The following is a 24,443-nucleotide window of genomic DNA, read 5'->3' on the forward strand; positions in this document are numbered from 1 at the left end:
TTATTGTTATCTATCAGGTAGACTTCGTTTCTCTGTTATTTTTTCTTAATGTATTTTTACTTATATCTTAAGCTAGAACAGCCGAAGCAAATAAACCTATAAGCTAGAATATTATACTTGATCAATGCAGGGGTGTACACCTACTTTTGGACCATTCTGTATATTGATGTTTCTTTTCTTAGAATTTGGGAGGATACATAGGATCACCTCTTAAGTTTAGGAATCGTCAAAAATTAAATTTGGTAAATGTTCTTTAGGACTCGTGTAAATTTAATGGTTCTGTTTTTCCCTTCTATGGGTAAATGATTAACAAAAATTTTAAAAAATGGAGGTTTTTGACCTAATTTATCTTCCTAGATGAGACTACTACAACATATGGTTATATGATTAAGTACATGGTCAAATCTTTCTTTCATGGAACTTAGGTACAATGATGCATTCCTCTTAAATTTTGGGAGGTATGCACCCTTAAATTTGGGTATCGTAATAAAATTTGATAAATGTTCTCTAGGACTCGAATGTATATTTTGTAAATTTGATTAGTATTGCTCGTTCTCTTTACTGAGTAAAAACATTTAGAGGTTTTTGACTCTCTGTACCATCTTTGATGAAGTTTTAGTGTGTTATATGCTTAATATATGAGTACAGGGATCAATTCTCGTTTTATAAGATATAGGTACATTAATGCATTCCTTTTAAATTTGGCAGGGGACCTCTTAAATTTTAGAGTTGTGAAAATATATATGCGTATATATGGGTAAATGTTTCTCTAGGACTTGACTGGTTCTACATATACCCCATTCTAAGGATACAAAATCCTCAAAACTATATCTTCAAAAGTAACACTATATTTGACTGGAAAAATGAATTAGAAAGAGGTGCAAAGTTTGAATGTTATACTTAACATTCATTAAGAAAGATTGCATCATTACAAATACAAGATCTCATTGTCTTTTATTGAACATGAGTATCAGGAGAAGGTCATTTGATCCATCCTTAAATTTTGGAAATGTCAAACAAAAATTCGTAATAAATCTTACTAATCACCAGCAGTGACGAATTTGCGATGGGGTTAGGGTAAGGGGGTGTTTTTCGAAGTGAAGCCTGTTTCCCGAATTACGGAATTTCTAAAACGAACGAAATATTAGTTATACCTTTACTCATAAACTTCAAGCTCCCCTCAAATAAAAATTAGGAATTATTAGAAAAACTAAACATTATTATTATTATTATTATTATTATTATTATTATTATTATTATTATTATTATTATTATTATTATTATTATTATTATTAATAATAATAATAATAATAATAATAATAATAATAATAATAATAATAATAATAACAATAATAATAATAATAATAATAATAATAATAATAATAATAATAATAATAATAATAATAATAATAATAATAATAAAACTTCCAAAATACTTTTCTAAATCCGCCACTGATTATCAGTATAAAATGGTCTTCAACGTTGTATTTGGAAGATTATTGCTGAATATACAAACGAAACGAAATATTTGTTATCCCTGTACTCATAAACGTCAAACTCCTCCCAAATATATATTTTTTTAAACAAACCTTAATCAGAGACACCCCTACTAAAATACTTTTCTAAATCCCTACTTATTATTTGTATAAAAAGGTTTATAAATAAATGTATAAATGTATTCAAGGGTGTATCTGGAAGATTATTGCTAAATCATTGCACAGCTATAGTTTAACTTACGTACTAGAGGCTAGAGTACTAAGCTCTAAGAAATATAACACAGATGATTAAAAATGAAGTGATCTAGAGAAGAAAAAAAATGTTGATAACTCAGAAGTTATATAGCTCCTAAAATTGCCCTCAAGTACTACGTACTTTATGTTTACTTTAATTCATAAAACATGTGCTCCATCCATCATGATGGTGAATTCCAAAGCTAAATATGACATTCAGGTCACGAAATCTTATTTAACTATAGAATATACCATATGAAAGTTATTTAGATAGAAAAATCATGAAAATGAAAAAAGCCAAAATACCAGTTGTTTCTTTTAAAAAGCAGACTTTTTATGTGAAAAAACCATCAATTCAAAAAAGCCTTTTTTTTTTTTTTACATCTCTACCTACAGGTATATAAGAGTACTTTACGGCCAATAGTACTTTACGGACACATACTATACAACGAAGATAAGATCAGGCCACTACGAAAGAACCGAGCATTCCTTCCTAAGACTTCTATACCAAGAACTTAAGATCCAGAGCCCAAGATCTGTACAAGTAATCCAAACTAGAACACATAAAAGAAGTTTCAAGCATGCTCAGCAAGAAGTATATAAATCGCCTCAAGAAGCAGCAGTTAAAAAAAAAAAAAAAAAAAAAAAAAAAATTTAAAAAAAAAAAAACCTTGCCCATAGGAGACCAGTAAGCCTAAGACAATGCTTCAGAAACTGTTAACCATCACTAATGACATGAACACATACATAACCCAACATTACACTATCAATTATACATATAAAAAGGTCAGTATTAAGCATTTCAGAACTTTAAAAAAAAGTGTTCATCTTTGAATCCCTATAAACAATCCAAATTAGCTAACAATATCTTCATATAGACTAACTCCACAACCAACAAATAACCCACGTACCCACCACAGATTCCTGATAAGGAAAACGAGATTGTGATTATAGCTCTCGACTCTCAATCTCCAGTCTGGCATTCGAGCCGCCTTCGCTTACTGCGAACGGGTACTACTCGCCATCCAATCCCAAAATCAAAACCGATCCCAGGACAAAGTAGCCAGAGGATTGATGTATATCCTTTTCACCTTCTCTGTGGAGTAACAAATCGACTACCATTCACTCATTCACTTCAGTCTCTTCATAACAACCCCTGAAGAAGAATACAATATCTGCATTCGAAATGTGGGAAGTCAATATTTTCACCTGGCTGATAGCCCAAGAAAATTTCTTTGAATCACGTCCCCAGGAAAGATTAAACTCTTTAGGAATGATAGTGCCTTCAAGTAGTCTATTTACTGGTACATTTTTGATGCATATGATTCTGAGTTTGATTCCCATTGTAAACATATCTGTAATATCCTCATGTGCATTAAGTACAATCTAAAAATATTTTTACATAAAAACAACTTTCTGATATTGAAATGTCTTATTTTCCAGGTGAATTAGCGGAACATTTTAGCGAATTAAACTTAGGGATCGACAGAAAACCATCGAAGAGGCCACCGCCAGCATATCTTTGCCACTTGTGTTTCAAGAAAGGCCACTACATAAAAGAATGTCCACAGGTATGTTAAAACAGTTTTCTTAACATTTCTTCACTACGTCCAACAGAATTCCAATTCTTTTAGAGGGTTGAGTTTGATCAATATGGTGGAAATATGTAAGTTGTGAAGGTTCATATGGAAAGTGCCACAATGAAATACGAGGCTTGTCAGGAAAGTAAAGATACAAGCGCATTTGCACGTTAGGCAAATACGTACCAAAATTGGCAACTCTGGCAGTAATTTTGGTCCATACAACAAGGATTGATTCGTCAGTGCTACACTGAGTCTTCTGTGAGGAGCACGCGTGGAAATGGTAGCGGTAGTACCGAATTCCGCTAGGTGTGAAGTGCACAGCGTGATTAGATTTTGTAGGCATAAAAAAAGCGTCCATCGGAGATGCGTCGAGAAATAATGTTCGTATACAGAAACGTAATGAATCGGCAAAATGTAGCGAAGGAGTGCCGTGCCTTCGCAGAAGGTCGGTATGATATTTCTTATTTCTGCTGTCGCTTATTTCGGAATCAATCATGTACACAACTTGTGAAACTGCAGTTGCCGGGTGACAATCTCATGCAACAAGGAATGAAGATATGCCAAAAACTGACATGAGAGCTCGGACATTATTAACCTGCAGTTCTGCAGAATTGCTCACTGTACACGATCTACCAATTCAGGTGTAAGTATGGCCGGTCGTCACTAAGGTATTCGTCATGCACGTTGGTGCTAACTGCTGTAAATTGTCTGCACTATCTCTGATCATATTACCTTCATTCATGGCAACCGGTCCGTGCACTTCACACAACTGCCAGTAGATCTCTGACGCTTACAACTTTTTAGCATGAGAAAACCTGATTACCGCTCGTACCTCTCACTCGGTGGGAGACTGTATATTCGCAGCCGAGTTGACCTGCCATACTTTTCTCACTAGAACTGCGCGTCTGCGGACTGCGCTCGCACTGAATTATAGCTAGTGTTTCTCCTCCGCTCTTGCGCAAGCGCGGGGCTCTCACCACTTGTGTTACCTTGAGGCATTTTAGGAACTCTTTGGATCCACCTCGTATGTAGTGCAATTAGAAATGGGACTAATGAAATAGTGCTTAATTTGAATGTTATAGATAAATGACAGTAGAAATGGTTGGGGTTGACATTTTTTTGCTGGGGTTAGCAGGGTGCGAAATCACAGTCGAAGTAGGGAGCGGGAGACAGGAATGTAAAAAAATGGAAGTAGAATGCCAGATTAGGGATATCACCAACTAATAATTTACAGGTAATCCCGTTAATTAATACTGAAATTAATTTCCAAAGTTCTAACAATAATGCAATTTCATTGAACCCGTAACTTGTAGTGGATAAAATTTTATTCCAAAAATATTAAGAAGTGGGGCAACTTTCCACCCCTCAGGATTTCGTATCATGATGGATAGTTGTAATGTGTGTAGAATTATTTACGAAATTATAGTTTATTATGTTTTTAAACATATTTTAAACATTGAACTGCTTTCTTTTTTTTTTTAAATACTTCTGATTCGTAATATGTAGCCACTAATGATCACTTCTGTCTCCCTCCCCATAAAATCTAAAAATACTCTCTGTGCACCTTTTTTCTGAAATAAACCCGTGTGCTCTGTATAGCAGATAGAACAATGTTGAAGAAAGAAAACTATTTCGAAAAACGTAGTTTGCAACACTGTTGCTCGTAAGTTATGTTGATCCATGTTTATTTTTTTTACAACTTGCATGGTTCCCTCCCCCTTTTTTCTTCCAGTCTTTCCTTCCTCCAGTCCCCAGTCTCACACGTTGGATCCTTCCGTTTCTCTCCCTTTCTGCGTTCCTCTGTTACACACTTCTATGTTTGTTTACACACCGCTAAGTAACATTCATTTATATATAACATCCCTTATCATCTTTATTTTAGTAGTTGTTAATAAAAGCTCCAAAATAATTTTGCAAAGGATTACTATCAGTCAGTTTGCAGGTAAGAATTCCATTTCTAGCATAAATAAATCATCTTGCACGAACTTTGAATTTTCATATCGATGATAACGATACACTTATCGACATTTAGAGATTCCTTGTAGATAGTGTATGTGACCTTGGAATAGGAGATCCGGGTTCGATTCCCGCTTCGGATTTCGCGTTATGCTATAAATCCACGTCTCATATAGCTATGCTACTGAAAGGGACACTACACTCAAATCTAACTACAATTATAATTAACGAACTTTTAATAATATATAGACGTTTAATAATATTTAATTTAATATTAATAAATTAAATTTATTAATATTAATAAATTAATAATATATAGAGGTAAAAATATCTTATAAAATTATGATTCATCATCTCCAAATATTTTGAATCCTTGAATGAAGAATAAATAGTGAACTTATTACTTTTCCTCAAGGATCTAACTCGATCCTCCTATCCGATGACGACGCTAGAGGGGGGCAATGGCAAGGACACCGATTTCTCTGTAACTTGGGGGGGGGGCATTCAAATGTGTGTTTGGTTGCAGACAAGGGTCTAAGGCATATATGAAATTAATTGAATTAAAATTATGCCAAATATTGTTTATTCATAAAAAATGCATAAATATAAAAATACATATTCATAAAAATTCATGGGGCTCACAAGAGAGAGCATTGGGGGCCCTCAATTCCCAGAATTGTCGCCCTTGGGCAAGGGCTCCGAGTGACATCCTTCACCCTACCCCGACTCTCCTCTAGGCATGTTGTGTTGTAAGGTAAGTGAAACAAATAATAATAATAATAATAATAATAATAATAATAATAATAATAATAATAATAATAATAATAATAATAATAATAATAATAATAATAATAATAATTTCTGTACACACACAAACACAAGTAACTACCCCCGAAAACCTTCCTCTACTTCTCTACTTATACCCCCACTCCCCTAAAGAAATTAAAATTAGCATCGTCACACTAACGGCGCGGGACCTGGAGCAACCAGTGATGCTAACTTGAAGCGTTATAAAATCTCACCTTGGGAGGCACAAATTTCTATTTTGCCCAGTAATTTCCCATGCTTACATAATTTTGTAATCCTTATAGAAAATGAAATTACATTTATTAATTCTTTCAATATGTAAGTGAACAGTATATCACCTTCTACTGAATGCAAACATATTTAAAAAAAAGAAAAAAAAACTTTATTCTTTACTTATTTCAATTGACCGTTTCTCGCTTGGTATTTTGTTCCTTTTCCCCTTTGTTCCTCTTTCTTATTCCTTATCACAGCAAAATGTATATTTCTCCGCGCTTGCTTTTAGAGAATCGCACATGATGCAGTCACTTCAGTAATTACTTTCCTACCAACATGTATTTTTCCAATAATAAAGAAAATATTGGATGAAAAAAAAAAAAAGATAATTATCACCAATACCTTTAATCTTATGTTCTCATGTGAGCAAATCATGAAACATGAGATTAACACAATTTTTTTAAAAAATGTTGGTGTTTGTGCATTTCACTTAAATGTTTCGTCTGGAAAATACGTCATGCATTGCCATCTTAAATGAAAATTCCCTTTATCTCATTCCGAAAAAATAATCTTTAAAAATTGCATGAAATGAGAATTTTCACGAATGGGATGGGCTGGCATCACTGAGAGCAACTGTCACACTTGTCCCATCCACGTGATTATTATATTAAGGAACACCAACTTTTGATGAAACCTGTATTAAATAGGAACATGCTCAGCACCAAACCGGAAAGAATTCTGACACTCAATAGGGAAAAATATGTCTTTAACGTAATGTGTCTGCTTATGAGGTTTTCTAGAAGGTATTCAGCCTTTGGAGCTCAACATTAAGACTATATGAATTGCGATTTGCAAGTAACATTATGAAACCACACATGCATCATTTTGTTCGGTGACCTTCTGTCATTTTTTGGCAATATCCATAATCCTATTGCTATAGGACTTCCATGGTTCCTGGTTTTAAAAAAAATGTGGCATGTGGTTTTCATAGGTCTCTTTTAAAACGAACTTAACACCATTCAGGAAGTTCTGAAGTCTCAAAAAAAAAAAAAAAAAAACCGAAGTCCAATGGTGCCAGGTCCGGGATATACCGTGTATGGTTTGATATCTCCCAGCCAAGTTCTTTCAATTTCTGACGGGGCGTTAAAGATGTTTTCTGCCTGGTTTGTCAGCGTGGTATACGACACAGTTCAGTGGACCAGTTCTGGCCGTTTTGTTTTGAATTTTTAGGTGCACTCGCACTTTTTTCCGACTGTACGGGTCCGAGTCTATTATTCAGCCGTAGGAGAACAGCTCGTGATGCACGATGCCCTTCCAATCCCACCAAACGCATTAGCATAACCTTCCTGAGCTCTACCATAGACTAGAGTATCTCCTCGCTTTGACCAAGATCTTTTTTACGTGTTGTTGTGTTCGATTCTCGGTCGAAGAGTACAAAAATTTAATTTCAAAATCATTAACTTTCGTTGATCTTCTGTCTCCTTTCGCCTAAATGAAATAAGCGTGGACTTTTAAACTTTGGAAACAAACAAAATTAAGAAAGAAAGAGAGAAAAAAATCATTTCATTTTCAGAAAAGGAAAAATATGGAATAAGTTTTTATTTCTTTTTTTTTATTTTGTACAGTTTTCTCAAAAACTACTTTGATCATTTTGTTCACATTCCGTAAGTAATGTGAAATATATATGCATATTTCATAAATAAGTGTTTCAGTAATAAAAGCAGCACGACTTGATTTAAGAAATGAATGGGAGACAGAAAGTTTAGTGCGGTGGGCCGTAGTTTCTATTATTTTATGGAATGTTACTAACGTACTGCAAAGTTCTGCAGCAAGGTAGATGACATTACGTCTTAAGTTTTTATGTGGAATCTAAATTACAGTCAAGTGTCGGATAAACGTTTTGTCCATCCATGGTCCATCCTCTGTTCCAAAATCTTTGAACTAAATTGAGTATAGTGTTATGCATGTTATTACTGCATTATTTGACTCTGCTACGGAGCAGTGATTGTTGGTAGGTGTTCTACATCGTTCAACACCGATATGACAGATAGATATTAACTGAGCAAAATTAACAAATCTATCAGAATAAATAATAATAAAAAAATAAAGTACCTTAGGAAGCAAAGATAGGAAGAGAAAGAGAAGATTTGGCAACACTGCTAGAGTTGAGATATTTTCAGCTGAGCGGGTCAAGTGCCTGGCCGTGAGATGGCATGGAATGATGCACGGGTAGTAACACATGTACTGTACGTAGGCCAAAACAAGAAAAAGAGAAGGAAACATTAAAACAGTTCCATCTAAGTTCTTAGTTACTTAAAGTTTTACTAGATACGTATTCGTAAAATCAGTGAATGTTAATACGTCCACATCACATACAGTATACAGCATTGGATTTCCGACTAGGAAAACAAGGCAAACTGCCTATATAGGACCACAAAACGCGCAAAAGAAAATAAAATCAGTATTTGGAACAATTCTTTTCTCCCATAAACTATTATTGTAACGTATTAGGTTTTGTTTGGCTTGCTACACCCCATCATTTTCCTAAAATAACGGAAACGACTTCACAGTTCATACTTAACATTGGTCAGAAAGTGGTGCGTGACGTCATCTACTAAACTGCCGATCCTACGTTTACTAGAGTAATGGGGCGTTTACACTTAGTCGATTTGCGTTCGATTCAGTTGAATTGACGTCACTTTCAACTTAATCGACCGTGTAAACGGGAATTCAACTTAATCGCCTGTTGATCGAAAGCGACTAATCGACTGGCAACTGAATTGAAAGACGTTCTATTTTCTGTGGTTGAAATAATTGAACACATCCATCGATCTGATTCGGCCTAGTTGCTTCGATTTAGTGGCAAATGCAGCGAGTCGATTTAGCCGTGCGACTAAATCGATTTAGTCGTGCGACTAAATCGACCAAGTGTAAACGCCCCATAAAGCTGAAAGGTGAGTGAACACATTCAATCAAGTGAGTACTGGTGGACGAGGAGTCTTCGACAATAAATTGCTTAGGGTTGCAGAATGTCTAAACTCGCCACTGACAGTCTAAGTGGATATGTAGTACACCCAGTAGCGCAACCAAAATTTTATTTCGGGAGGGGCCAACGCTACCAAGCAATAATGATTTTTTTGGGGGGGGGGAATTTCACCAAAATTTGTCTGCAGGGCTCCTGTATAAGATGGACCAGATTAACTTCGGGAGGGCCTTGGCCCCTGAACTCGTAGCTGGTTGCTCCACTGCATACACCACATCACTGGCTGATTCGAAGGCGTAACGGTAACCTTCAAAGCCCGTCCAACTTTTTCTTAAATAAATGTTTTCAGTGTTAAATAACGAATTGGCTCGCTACCCACATGGTTTAGTTTGGTTAAACTTTCGATAGAGAGTAATGATGTGTAGGGAGATTACTTATCTCTTTATAGTTCCCACCTTTACAGATTTTGAAATGTCTTAATTTTTAAACGATAATAATAATTTTTAATAAGAAATTCTCCTAAGTGAGCGAAGCGAAACAAGGGGTGCACGTACAGCCATTGGCGTAACTAGGACATTTTCCTGGGGAGGACCATGGCCCCTTAGTTCTGAAAATTGAAAGAATCTTTTAGACCTAGTTATAATGTTTATATATATATATATATATATATATATATATATATATATATATATATATATATATATATATATATATATATATATATATATATATATATATATATATGTACAGGGTGTAACATTAATACATGTCCAAAAGTGACGAGGTGATTGCGAACATCCAAATAAGGTTAGGTAAGGATTTAGATTTCTGGGCTTTCGGCATCAAAGGCCATTTAGCCCTTCACGTTTTGAGGGATGACGTCCCTCGGCGAGCACACAATCCGGGGAAAGGGAAGGAAGAAAGGATTGGGGAAGGAAGGGAGCGGCCTGGGACCTATAAGTTAGGAACCACCCCGGCATTTGCCTGGTGTGAATGAGGAAAACCCAGAAAAACCTCATTCAGGGTGGCTGGCCTGAAAAAGCGTTTTACACTTTTTCGACCGAGTGCCCCCACCGGGAATCGAACACGGGATCGCTCACACCGAAGGCGAGAGCGTTAGCGACTACGCTACGCGGGGCCACCAACATCCAAATAAGTAAAAATGTTCCTATAAACATGGGTTCGATGCCGCTTCGTTTCCGAGATACAGGGTGTTCAAATGTCGAGTCCCTCCAATGGCTCACTATGGGAAAGTGAATGGAAATGTTCTATATTGCAGGAATAGTACAATCAAGTGGAATTATGCCAGTCCAAATTCATTTACACTAACATAGAGAATGAAACTGATCAACATTTAAGGTTATTGGGTTGTCAGTGTTGCCAACCTAGTACAAAGTGTTACGTTTTTAAATAGCACTAGATGTCCACACGTTAGCATATAGTTGCTGACATCAAAACGTTCCTAAACATGGGGCAGATCCCGCTTCGTTTTCGAAAGACAGGCGTTCAAATGTGAAGTCAACTAAAGGCCCACAATAGGAAACAACGGTTCATAGATCAAAACTCTTGCATGAAAGTGTTATTGCGTCGTTACAAATGAATGCACAGGAGAATAACCTACGTATGAAGTCACAAAGTAATTAAATGTTAAAAGCCACGAAGTAATGTTATTGAATAACAATGTTGCCCACTTCGTGTGGACGCCTAGTACTATTTGAAAACAACACTTTGTACCAGGTTGGCAACGCTGACAACAAAATAACCTCAAATGTTGATTAGTTTCATTCTCCATGTTAGTGTAAATGTATTTCCACAGGCATAATTCGACTTGATTGTATTATTCCTGTAATATTGAACATTTCCAATCACTTTCCCATAGTAAGCAATTGGATGAACTCGACATTTGAGCACCCTGTATCTCGAAAACGAAGCGGCATTGGACCGATGTTTATAGGAACATTTTTACTTATTTGGATTCCACAATCACCTCGTTACTTTTGGATATGCATTAATGTTACATCCTGTATATCTATCTATATATATAGGCTCGGATCCAAGGAGAGGGCTGTAGGGACTATAGCCCCCCCTTGACGCTGAGGTAAACACTGGATAAAATGGGCTTCAATCCTACTTTCTTTACACTGGATAAAACGGCGAACTATGGTTTAGTCTCTCCCTTGATCATATTCTGGATCCGCCCTTGTATATATATATATATATAAGTAAAAAACGAAAATGTAAATGTAAAAATATTCGTGAACATTAAATCTCGCATCTAAGTGGTCGGAAGAACCAAATAGCAACTTTTTTTTTTAAGTCAATTCAGTAGTTCTAAAAGTTATACTTTGTTATATTTTCCTCCACATGATAGGTAGTGGCTCCCCTCTGCGTTGTTAAAGTATGTTGTAACTTCCAGTTTCTATTTTCATTGAGTATTTTTACAATTGTAATTCAGAGATCTTCAGTCTGAATCAGCAGCCAGTAAATCCTCCCTACAACACATTGACAATGTTTACCATCTTTCAATCAACGTTTAGACAGAAAAATAAACTTTGCTCTGAAGATCTCTGTTCATTGTCTTGTGTTGCGTTTGCAAATATTTGAGAAGTGTGAATTACTTCTGTTTCGACTTCCTCTTATACGACCTTCTTAAGTAGACACTATGCTTGTGATAATGTCGTCTAGCTCTTTTTTCTTTTCTTACTTATTTCAGTACTTTTGAACATAGCGGAGGCCCGTATCCAGGGGGGTCTACGGAGGCCGCCCCCCCCCCTAAATTTTTGCTGGCCCCTAAAATTTTCACTGTAGGCTTGCAAATGAACTATAATATGGTGATGAACTATAATATGGTTGGATCGCCCCCCTCTATACTTTTGGGCTGACTATCGACCTGAGCGGAGACCGAGGCTATTTGAGTAGGGTCTATTGCAAGAGAAAGAATGATTTTTCTGAAAACTAACACAATAGAGGATTTCATTTATAATGCCAAAATATTAGTCGATTATCATGCTGTAACATATCGAAGAACTAAAATTCTACTATAAAACCGATAGTCAGTAAAAATATTAAAGTGAAAATGGCAGAAAATGAATTTTGAAAAAAAAAAGAAAGAAAGAAAGAAAGAAAGAAAGAAAAGAAAAGAAAAGCACGGGGCTATTTGGACCTCTGATGGGGCTATTTGAGGGACCGCTGCACTTTCAAAAATAATTATGCTTATTTAGTTTTCATTCAGTAAACATGGAACTTAGATTTTTTTTTAAATATCTTATTCAAATTAAATTTTACTCACTAATAAGTTAAAAACCAAAATCGTGATACTACGAAAGCTCTGAACCTGTAGGAGAGTTTTAAAGTTTCTGAAGAAACAGCAACTTCACAAACACTTGCCACAAACAAGTTGTTTTCTGACGAGATCCCTCGTGGCTAAGCGGTTAGCGTACGCGCCTTTGACGTGAGAGACCCGGGTTCGATCCCCAGCGGGAGCTCATATGGTTCGGATTCCACTTTAATCAGTAGGTCCACGTCTCATATAGCCACGCTGCTGAAAGGGACGCTAAACTAAAATCAACTCAACTCGATTAACTCAAATAGCCTCATTTTTTGGTTTTGCGAATAAAGAAATGCCATTTGCAGACATGACGGACAAAGTCGAGGAAATAACATCCGAAGTATTCAAACATTGTATTTTACACACATGCAAATGCGTCAATAAATAAATGTACTCACGTGGTTATGGGACCTTATTTGCTGTATACATAACATTATATAAGACCAAGAAAATAACACATGGGCTGAAAAGTCCCGGGCCTAACAAAGAAAACACCGTTTTTTTGGTTCAAAATTAGCTTTATTCATCAACGTAATCTCCATGAAGAGCAACGCAATCAGTCCAGCGCCGCTCTAACATTTCAATACCACTTTTGTAGAACGATTTATCTTTTGCCTCAAAATAGGCCTCAGTTGCAGCGATAACCTCTTCATTCGTGCGAAATTTCTTACCGGCGAGCATTTTTTTCAGGTCTGCGAACAGCCAGTAGTCGCTGGGAGCCAAATCTGGCGAATACGGTGGATGTGGGAGCAATTCGAAGTTCAATTCATGTAGTTTTGCCATTGTTTTGATTGACTTGTGACACGGTGCGTTGTCTTGATGATACAAAAGTTTTTCTTTGCCATATGCGGTCGTTTCTTTGCAATTTCGGCCTTCAAACGCTCCAATAACGCTATATAATAGTCACTGTTAATGGTATGTCCTTTCTCAAGATAGTCGATGAATATTACACCACGCACATCCCAAAATACCGAGGCCATAACCTTGCCAGCCGATTGTTGTGCTTTCGGGCGCTTTGGACGAGGTTCACCAGTTGCTGTCCACTCAGATGCCGATCGTTTTGATTCCGGAGTGAAGTGATGGATCCATGTTTCATCCATGGTCACATATCGACGCAAAAAGTCCGGTTTGTTACGTTTAAACATGGCCAAACACTGCTCAGAAGCATCAACACGTTCTTGTTTTTGGTCAACAGTGAGCAAACGCGGCACCCACTTTGAACAGAGCTTTCTCATAGTCAAATGCTCATGCAATATAAAGCCAACACGTTCTTTTGATATCTTTACGATGTCAGCTAACTCACGCACCTTCACTTTTCGATCATTCAAAACAAGTTTGTGGATTTTTTTTATGTTTTCTGATGTTACTGCCTCATTTGGACGTCCACTGCGTTCTGCATCATCGGTGTCTCTACGACCACGTTTGAAGTCAGCAAACCAACGTTTTATTGTTGTTTCTGATGGAGCGGAGTCCCCATAACACTTTTCAAGCCATTGCTTCGCTTGAACCAGGCACGTAGCCAGGATTTCGTGAAGGGGGGGGTCCGTGACATGAAATACTGTGGTCATCACAATAGGGGCTCGATCATTCTAAACTATTTTACTGGAACATGTATTGGTTCGTTTAGCCAGGATTTCGTAACGGCGGGGGGAAGGGGGGAGTGACATGAAATTCTGAAGGCTCAGGAGCTCGATCAATCTAAACTACTTTACTATCAACATATATTGGTTTGTTAGGACAATAAAATGAGGATATGTTGCCAAGTATTTTAATAACCAACTATGAAGAAATTTCGAGCAAAACAATAAAAGAAAGCATTGAAAAAGATTTTGCAATATTTACGTCCTTCTCCTGTTTATTCAAATATAACAATTTTCCTTTCGTTATGACCTCAATTATTATAAAAAGTACATACTGAATACTGTCTTGTAAACTATCTTCTAATATAAATAAAATAAAGAGTTTGTTTATGTGTTTGTCTGTCTGTCTGTCTGTGTGCGGCCTGGGGACCAGACGAGTGAACCGAGTTACCAAATTTTGGTCAGGGTTGCCTCGGCCCAAGCCCCAGATCAAGACGAAGTGTGTTTTTCAAATTTCGAAACAGTGGGGTCTCAGGGGAGCGTTTACTGGAACCGGCTTGGGAACCAGACAAATTGACCGAGAGTTACCAAATTTTAGTCACGAATACCTTGGTCCAGGCTCCAGACCAGAGTTAAACGTTTTTGTCGATATTCGAACCAGGGGGTCTCAGGGGGTAGTTTACCGGGACATGTAAAAGTAGTAGAAAATGGCCGATTATTTATTTATTTATTTATTTAACAACCACCAGATACAGCTCAGAGGCCATTTTACATTGAATATTCCCCAACATTAACAATGGAAAGGATTTGGGAAGGTATCGGCCAGGGCCTGTTTAGTAGGTGCCATCCCGGCATTTGCCTGGTAGGACTGAGGGAAACCCTGGAAAACCTCAGTCAGGATGGTAGACAGCGGGATTCGAAGCCACGACCTCCCGAATGCGAAGCCAACGCTCTACCACTTGAGCTATTAGTGTCGAATTCATAGTTTCGGGGTCGCTGAAATCAATGGTGAAAGTCCAGTCGCATTAACTTCCAAATTCATGCTATTCGGCTTCGGGCTGGGGGTCACCGGAGGGGGGTGAGATACCAAGACATATAAAAGTAGTCCAAAATGACCGATATTAGTGTCAAATCCATAGTTTTCGCGGTCGGAAATCAATGGTGACACTTCCATTAGCGATGACTTGCAAGTATGCGGGCCGGGAGTCAGCGGGGGGTGGATACCAAGACATGTAAAAAATAGCCCAAAATGACCGATATTAGTATTAAATCCATAGTTTTCGCAGTTGCTGAGATCAATGGTGATACTCTCACAGGCGTTGACTTCCAAATACAGCTCCTGTGCGAAGCATGTGTATATTCAACTAGTTTTACAATATATGCGTTCCTTTCTCTGTTGAATCAAATACTAACAGAACTTTCTTTCAACATAATTTTTTGTTTTTATTATTCCGTCAACTACTATCGGTTCCGAATGACAGGTTAAAGGACTAACAGAAAATTGTCCTTGAAATAACATGTTTGATACTGCAAGGATGCGGTGACGAAAAGTTATGATTAAAAATGTCCACGCTGTTACATAACGGCACTTATGCTTTCGAAAGCTTGAAATCTCTCTGACTAGTAGCAGGAATTCTGAGAATTCCATAAGTTTTCTTGAAATTTCAAATTCCCTGGCTCTTCCAGAATACCTCGCTTACCTCGCCACCATATTGCAAGTACTACAAATCTCATAAGAAAGAGTAAGCAAAAGCTTCCTGTAGTTCTCTTTTTAATTTTTAACACTGAACCTTCTTTTTGTCATTTCATTTTGTTTTATCCTTCCTTAATTTTTTCACTTCTGGTCTCGAAGGGGGGGGTCCGGACCCCCCGGACCCCCCCCTTGGCTACGTGCCTGCTTGAACGGTATTTTTTCCCATCAAGAAGCAGTGTAAAATTAAAACACGAAATTGTTTTTGATCCATTGTTTTGAAACTAACACAAGTACGGTCACTCTTAGCACAATAACTCACAGACGAATGAATAGAATATCATGAAATTCTCACAGCTGTCTTGTGAAGGTTAGTATTCACTGAAAACAAGGTGACTGCAATACAACTAGCGCCATCTATGTGTTAGGCCCGGGACTTTTCAGCCCATGTGTTAGATGTTGCAAATTATACTTTGTTAATTGTTAAAAAAATATTTACATCCCCAGGAACTCTTGAATAAATTGAAAATAATAAAAAGGCCAATCTTTTTAACACTAACTGAAAACTAAACAGAAGTTAATGGGCGCTGTTGCTCACAGTAAATACGTAGAGAATGTGTTTCTTATTTTGACTGAAATACCCCCAGCCTCCCTTATCATACACTTCTGCATGTTTAAAACATTGAATATTATTTGTTATTTCAGGCTCGACCGAAAGGAGAAGGATTAACACCTTATCAGGGAAAGAAACGTTGTTTTGGAGAATACAAATGTCCTAAATGCAAAAGGAAATGGATGTCTGGAAACAGCTGGGCAAATATGGGTCAGGAATGTATCAAATGTCATATCAACGTTTATCCTCACAAACAGGTAATTATACAGGATGGCCCAAAAGTAGGTATGCAGCCCTGCAATGATCAAGTATGACATTGAAGTTCAATATAATGAGTTTATTTGTTCTGGTCTGTTCCAAGCCTAAGGTATAAGTGAAAAGAAATTAAGAAAAAATAATAATAAAAATAATAATAAAAATAATAACTGTATGGATAGCAATAAGTAAATGATATAAAATGTCTGGGCCACCCCATTGTCAGATGATTAAACGTGGAGTATGAGTATACACAAACAACAAGCGAAATAGAAAACTTCGAGTTTTCTCCTAATAGAATAGCCCAAGTTGTTATATTCTGTTTAAATATTGAAGAGCAGTTCAAATGTATAGCTTTTGTGAATAATTGCCCAAATAATATATTGCCATGCATTCAATAAACTGGTCTAAACTGCATTCCAGTGGACGGCTTTCTTAAGACGTTCTAGAGCCTCTACGACCGAACCCACGAGTGTATGGTGGGGCAAGGGATGTACGGATAAAACTAGCGTAGTGATATTTTTTTCCTAGTAACGTTAAGTCTATTATTTCGAAGTAATCTCCAAACTTATTGAACGAACCGTGTCTCATGTACCGGCCAGTTGGGAATTACTGTTCTAGTATATTGAAATATACTTAAAATATATCTATTCATCCGCATAGGTATACTATTAGTAAGTTCCAATTTAACCACTGCTCGTGTTAGAAAAAGATACTAAGTTTGAAAGCAGCAATAACTCATGGAAAGGTTGAGAAAAACAGAGCAAGACATAAATCAATTATTGTGAAATCACTTCAGCGTAGGCAAATGCCACGACTCTTACTGTTAGTAGGTTACAGTAGTAGGCCCCGGCGTATGGCTCGCTGAGTCAGCAAAATTTTTAGTGACGTCATAGGTCAAAGGTCAATGTCCTTGGCCCGAGGTCAATGACCTAGGGGTACTTAGGGCCATCCCCTCTAGATTTTGGCAGGAATATCTTGGCCCACCCCCTAAATTTTGCCAGGGGTACATAGGTATGTATCTCTATCAGTATTGGGGGTCCACCTCGTTCCCTTTCATGGCCAAAAATTCAAATTTCGGGGGTTTTTGGCTAATTTTTCCCGTTTGATGAGGTCTTATTACCCTATATGGTTATATGGGTGTATACAAGGGTCTATTCCCTTACATAAGACATGGGTATATTAATGCACCCCTTTAAAATTTTGCGAGGGGTACCTTGGCCCATCCCCTCAATTTTGGAAATTGCCCAATTTAAACATTTGGTATAATAGTACAGGAACTTAATATGTATTGTGATAAATTTGGGTGGTCCACCTCGTTCCCTTTTAGGGGTACAAAATTGTCAAAATACAAGTATAAACGTAAGTTTCGAAATTTTTCGGAGGTCCGGACGCGATGGACCCCCTTCGTGGCTACGCCCCTGAGCATTGCTAACTAGTCCCAAATTCAATGTGGCGTTCCCCATCATACAGTTTTATGTGGAAATTATCAAGAGTATTAAATATACTTATTTTACAAAAGAAATATGTATATACTAAAATACTATCCACAGAGGAAGGGGGGGGGGGCGATTCTACATACTGACTTATTAATATTTGATTCACAAATTACTGTAGAAGAAGCCTTCATTATCAACATAAGCTAAGAATTAACTTGTAAATGCCGGTCTACTTTCATTTGTTTTCTCCTCTACTAGATATTTTCTTTCTTATTTTGTAATTCTGCAATCACTTCTTTAATTGTCATTATATTGATTTGCTTCAGTATGGTCCCATAATTAAAAAATATGAATGCATAAAAACAAATTTCATTTGTTAATTGCTAGTGAAATAAAATTAAGAAATCTTATTTAGCGCGAAAAACCTTCTCGTTCACTGGAAACCGTGCTGTGTTGCAGAAGCACTGCAACGACCAGCCCCTTTAACTTCTGAGATAGGGGAAAGTAGACTTAACATTTGCTCCAATTGCCGCGCTGAAGGAATCTGGTCGTTGTATGCTCACTGCAACACAATATAAATTAGAGACTGTGACGGATTATTTTTCGCTTTTTAAAACGGATTAACGGAACGGACAGTTACAGAAGTAAAAAATATGTTATTTAAAGTGTATATATGCGAGTATTAAAAAGTATTTTTTTCTGTTCTTTACTACTGTTGATAATAATATGTTTTCTTGAAATACTTTGGTCGTTGCGCAACGCTGCAACACTAACATTAGCCGCCACTGTTACCTACACCACCTCATGTTCGGATTACGTGTTATACTGTTGTGGTTCATGGGTTCACGTTCTTGTATGTGGCAGTGGTGTATCCAGGGGGGCGATCGGGGCGATGCCCCTCCCCCAGAAGAGGAAAGTTTTTTTTTATTCTATATATAAATTAAACCCACCCCAGAGTTTGGAGCTCTTAAAAGTAGCTCTAAGTAGCAGTATTACAACTCACCGCCCCCCCCTCCAGAAGTCCGTCCTGGATCCGCCCCTGGTATGTGGTATGTCTCAGTGAATTATCTTCAAGGCTTGATTAAAATAGTCTAATCTTTCTGTTTATTTTTTGATAGCGTCCGTTGGAGAAACCAGATGGCTTAGATGTATCTGATCAGTCCAAAGTTCATCCACAGCACCTGTGCGAGAAATGCAAAACACTAGGCTACTACTGCAGAAGGGTGCAGTAAGAGAAAGTAAGAATATATTTCATTTGGAGTTATTTATTATTCAGTTTAACGACAGTATAAGAGTTACTCAATAAGTTACCCAACCCTTGACAGTGTTAAGTAATTGTGGTTGCCTGTCTTTGCAGATGAATGAATAGTGATGGCACAACATGGAAACCCACGCATTCTTGATACTGTTTTTCCTGGAAAGATCATTGTAAGGGTTTATGGCCTTGAAAACTGCCTTATCTCTAACCTATATATATATGGGGACCTGCGTGATTTATTGAATACTGTTAGTCTTGGGGCCAGACCATGCCTGTTGGAAAAATTGCGTATATGGTATTTCTCTTTGGAATAGTTTCTGTGGTGATGATGGACCATTTATAGCTTGGTCACGTGATCCGGATCGTGTGACTTTTGTTTCAGTTGTGCTCCAAACTTTAACCCTTTAGAGACAGCTGCATGAGTCGGGAATGAATTTAAAAGGTTTTTAAAGAGACAATAAACAAAGATTTGTATTTGTCAAATTGTATTTGTCAAATTTGTCTTTTATTTTATTGTCAAGGTTTTGCCGTATACAAGTGTAGATTGTTTGCTCACAAGGCAGGAGCGATGATGTCATTACGTAAATTGCAAAATACTGTTAGCCTATATAGAACCACATCCGTAGATACTCCTATCGTGATTATAGTATAATTTTAGTCAGGAAAGAACAGGGTTTCGAAGGTCGTTACTCGCATAGGACTGTGACGTCATACAGAAGATTTGTTACCGAGCCAATCTAATCAAGGACATTCCCAGGCCAAATAAAGTGGTACTAACTGAAAGGTTTCTATCAATTTTATGTAATTTTTCAGAACTTGTTTAGCACACGTGTTATTCAATTACAGCTAATTGGTTGATTGTAATGTTTTCTTCTGTCTTTTCTTTGTTTCAGATAATTGTCTCTCATGTCGTTTAAAATAGAGGGTACAAATCTAGTGCCTCTGGTCAAAAGGAAACCAATACTAGAAAACAGTACAGATCCAACATGTATTTTCAGGAAGATTCAATCTCGAGCTAAAAAAGTTTATAGGATAGATAGTGGTCGAGAAACCATTTCAGTTTCATCACAGAAGCTCCAGGTTTGCCTCTTAGATAAAGCGACGTTCAGTGAAATTTATTATCATTTGAATGTTACAGACCCTACGTGTTAAAAGCAAATCGAATAGAAGAACGAATAGGATCCGTGAAAAATGATAGTTCTAGTGGCAGTGATAACCATAATGATGATAAATTCACTCGAGTTTTTCGCAATCGGAAGAAGGAAGGGACTTCCATAAGGAAACGGTGCGTTATTTGTGATCAGGTACCAAACAAAACTAACAGAAAATTGTATAGAATTTATTAATTAGACGGATATACTCAAGTTCTCTCAGAATCTCGATATTTTCAAGACCATGTCTTTTCAAGGACAAGCACATTAGCAGACGAAGAGAGTGTCTACAAACTTATTGACTGCATACCTGAATCGGTCATCAACGTTTTACCAGCTGTACATGCTTGTCTCAATGCGACACCACAAGTAAATTTTCAACAAAACATGCTGCTATTAAACGAGCGGAAGAATCAACACACCTTTTGGAGAATTTCGGGAAGAATGAAGTATCCAACACTGTGGTCCACCAAGCTAAGTCAAACATCTCAAGTGTCTTAAAAGCAAACTACGCTAAATGACTCCAGAGTGAAGAAGTATCAGGGTGAAACGTGTTGATTACTCAAAGCTCCGACCAACATGTTCTTCAATATATTTACACATAAACAGAGCGTATCTTCAGAGTCACCGTTGGTATCACATACTTAAAAATTATGCACCATTTAGGCTAATCCCTCGGATCACGATTTCTTAGAAGAAGATGGTGATTGGTTGCCTTCCATAGTAGAAAAAATACTTCCACCGGATTTTCCTGTAGCTCGCAAATGCAAAAATGTGCAAAAATCGCTGTTTGCAAATGTCGCATATCATTGATTTCGTGCTCTAAATTATGTAAATGCGGTCTTAATGGTTGTAGTAATCGCTACAACTAGCATGTATGTTGTAGTACGAAGTAACACAAGTCCCTTAATACCATAATATTGTGGCATATTAAGTGAAAGTAATAGTTGAACGTTATTTCTGTATGCAGCTATTATATATTATTGTTTTACTACGAATTATTAGCATCAAGAGAAAATTCAGTCATTAAAATTTCCTCAAAATTATGTTCTTAACTTATTATTACTATATTCAGCATGAAAATAGAGTTAATCTTAGAAAATTGGACATTCTTCGAAGTAATGAATGTCTATTTAGTCTTAGATATTGTGTGACATCTTGGAAAATTCTCGAAACATAAAGATATTTTGCTCAATTTTGAAGTAATCCATTAAGACGTTAGAAAATATTGTAGAAGTGAAATTCTCTGTACACAACTTTTCCAATAGGAGCAGCAGTTACGAAAATGAAAATGGATCTGTACGAACGTTGACAATTTACGTAATGACATCATCGCCCCCGCCCTGTGAGCAAACAATCTACGCTTGTATACGGCAAAGCCTTGAAAATAAAACAAAATACAAATTTGACTTCTATCCATGTTTATTGTATCGTTTTTAAAAAATCTTTTAAATTCATTCCCGACTCATACAGCTGTCTCTAAAGGGTTACAGTTTGAAGCACAACTGAAACAAAAGTCACACGATCCGGATCACGTGACCAAGCTATAAATAGTCCATCACCACCATAGAAATGATTCCAGAAGAGAAATGCCGTATACGCAACTTTTTCAACAGATCCTATGTATAGCCCCAAGACTATGTGTATTTTCGTTGTGTATTTTCCAGCAAATACATATTTCCTTCCATACCTGATATCTTGGCAACAAATTTGATAAGAATAGGACCAATTCGGAGGGAATAGTTAAATAGAATTCGATTTTCTATAACATTCGTTCTCTTCAATCTAAAGGAAACGTGTCAAATTCATACATTTGCTCCCAAATTACCACACATTTCTCGAAATCAGACTAATTACGCTAATTATATGACTTCAGCTCTGCAACATTAATTACAGGAGCATATTCGCACCTAACAAGAATGTTATTACAGGATGTCCCAGAATTCTTTCCCTGATTACAAACATTCATAAGGCATAAAATATGACACATAGACAAATACTTTTTATCGTGAATTGCATGTAACATATTAAGTTTTTGTGTACACAATTAATAAATTTCTACGTGTGATCCTTTCCTTGTCCAAAGGATATCCAGACAATATTAGAATTCCACCCATGTGTTCTCAGCTCGCGCCGTGTGGACTTTCTGGTGCACAAACACCGTGCTCGTGGGTTTTCTCGGAGTTTTCCCGTTTCCTCTCACGTTCTTCATTCCACCATTTCACTCATCTCTCATCATCACCGTCTCCTTTAGCATAACCGGCATAACCGTGGGACGTAAAACTTAAAGATTTCATTTTTCCACCCATGTGTTGGTCAACATTACATGAGAGATGATGTTATGACTTCAGTAATTCTGCGATGTAATGTTGTGATGTCGTTCACTGGTGTTTGATAAACCTGGTCCTTGACATACGAGGGAGGGCTGGAAAATTCATGAAATCACCAAGAAGAAATAAAAATTGAAACATATAATTGCAGTCATTAGAAAGGGCATATATAGTGAACCTCTCATCCCATATATGATCATTTTATCATTGTTATATCCTTTGTTAAGGTTCTGTAAGAAGATATGGCGGATGATCTAAGGAAATTCGAAAAGAATGAGCTTCGCAGTGTCATCAGGTTTTTTGTGCTGCAAGACAAATCCTCAATGGAAATTCATAAAACTTTGCAGAATACTTTGGGGGAACACGCTCCTGGATATACAATAGTAGTGAAGTGGGTGAGGCGTTTTAAGACTGGTCATTGTGAGCCCGCTCAGGCAGGCCTTCAAGTGCAGTGACCACGGAAAACATCGACAAAGTGCATGACATGATCATGGAGGATAGTCGCATATCGATCAAAAATATTGCTGCGTGTGTGGGGATATCACGTGAGCGTGTGGGTGTCATAATAACAGGAAGGTCAGTAAAAAATGGATCCCAAAATGTTTGAATGCTGATCAGAAGAGAACACGGGTGCAGATGTCACATGAAATTTTGCAAAAGTTTCAAACCCCTGGTGAGTTCTTGCGCAGTTTGGTGACAGAAGATGAAACATGGCTGCACTACTACGATCCAGAGACTAAACAGCAATTCATGCAGTGGCGCCACAGTGGATCTCCTGGACCGAAGAAGTTCCGAAGCCAAAGATCAGCTGGGAAGGTGCTTGCATCGGTGTTTTGGGATAAGGACGGTGCCATCCTTATAAAATATCTTAAAAAGGGTGAAACCATCAATGCTGGGGTTTATTCCAACTATTTGATTGAGCTGAAGGAGACTGTGAAGAAAGAACGTCGGGGAAAAGTGAGCAGCGGTGTTCTCTTTCCAGCCGCCCTCAAACAAGGCTCATCAAACCATGCAATTGCTGGTGGATCAGGGCTTCACTCGTGTACCTCACCCATTCTACCCACCTGGTCTGGGTCCCTCTGACTATCACCTCTTCCCACATCTAAAAAAAGAAAAAACATGTCAAAGGCAAACATTTTCCATCCGATGAGACCTCATTGCGGAGGTGGAGGATAGTTTTGCACAGCAGGACAAGACTTTCTGTTTGCAAGGGTTAGAAATGTTGCAACATCGTTGTGAAAATTGTATTGAGCTTCGGGAGGAATACGTTGAATAGTGTATTAAAATGGTTCTTCCAGGTAAATTTCTTCTTGGTGATTTCATGAACTTTCCAGCCAACCCTCGTAACCTCAAAGGAAGAAATTCAATGGTGTTATGTCCGGTGATCGCGAAGGCCAGTTTATGAGATCATCACGTCCAATCCATTTTCCAAATAGGCACGGGTATCTAACCCCGAATGGGGTGGCGCACTATCTTGTTGGAAAATTAAGTCCGGAATGTCTTGAATCTGTGGCACAACAAATAACT

The 24,443-nt window shown here is 37.3% G+C and overlaps 1 protein-coding gene across 1 annotated transcript in view; it reads left to right on the top strand.

Moving 5' to 3' along the window:
• The window catches only part of LOC145686229 (zinc finger CCHC domain-containing protein 24-like), a 148,005-nt gene that overhangs the window by 111,424 nt on the left and 12,138 nt on the right, over positions 1-24,443 (top strand). Inside the window, exons 3-5 of the mRNA XM_081759309.1 lie at positions 3,174-3,301; positions 16,576-16,740; positions 19,296-19,415. Of these exons, the coding sequence (XP_081615435.1) occupies positions 3,174-3,301; positions 16,576-16,740; positions 19,296-19,409 (407 nt within the window). The 3' untranslated portion in view covers positions 19,410-19,415. The remainder of the gene's footprint in view (positions 1-3,173; positions 3,302-16,575; positions 16,741-19,295; positions 19,416-24,443) is intronic.

Source organism: Thermobia domestica, chromosome 5 (genome assembly GCF_964235325.1).
Source record: "Thermobia domestica chromosome 5, izTheDome1.hap1.1, whole genome shotgun sequence".
In the NCBI taxonomy this organism is placed as follows: Eukaryota; Metazoa; Arthropoda; class Insecta; order Zygentoma; family Lepismatidae; genus Thermobia; species Thermobia domestica.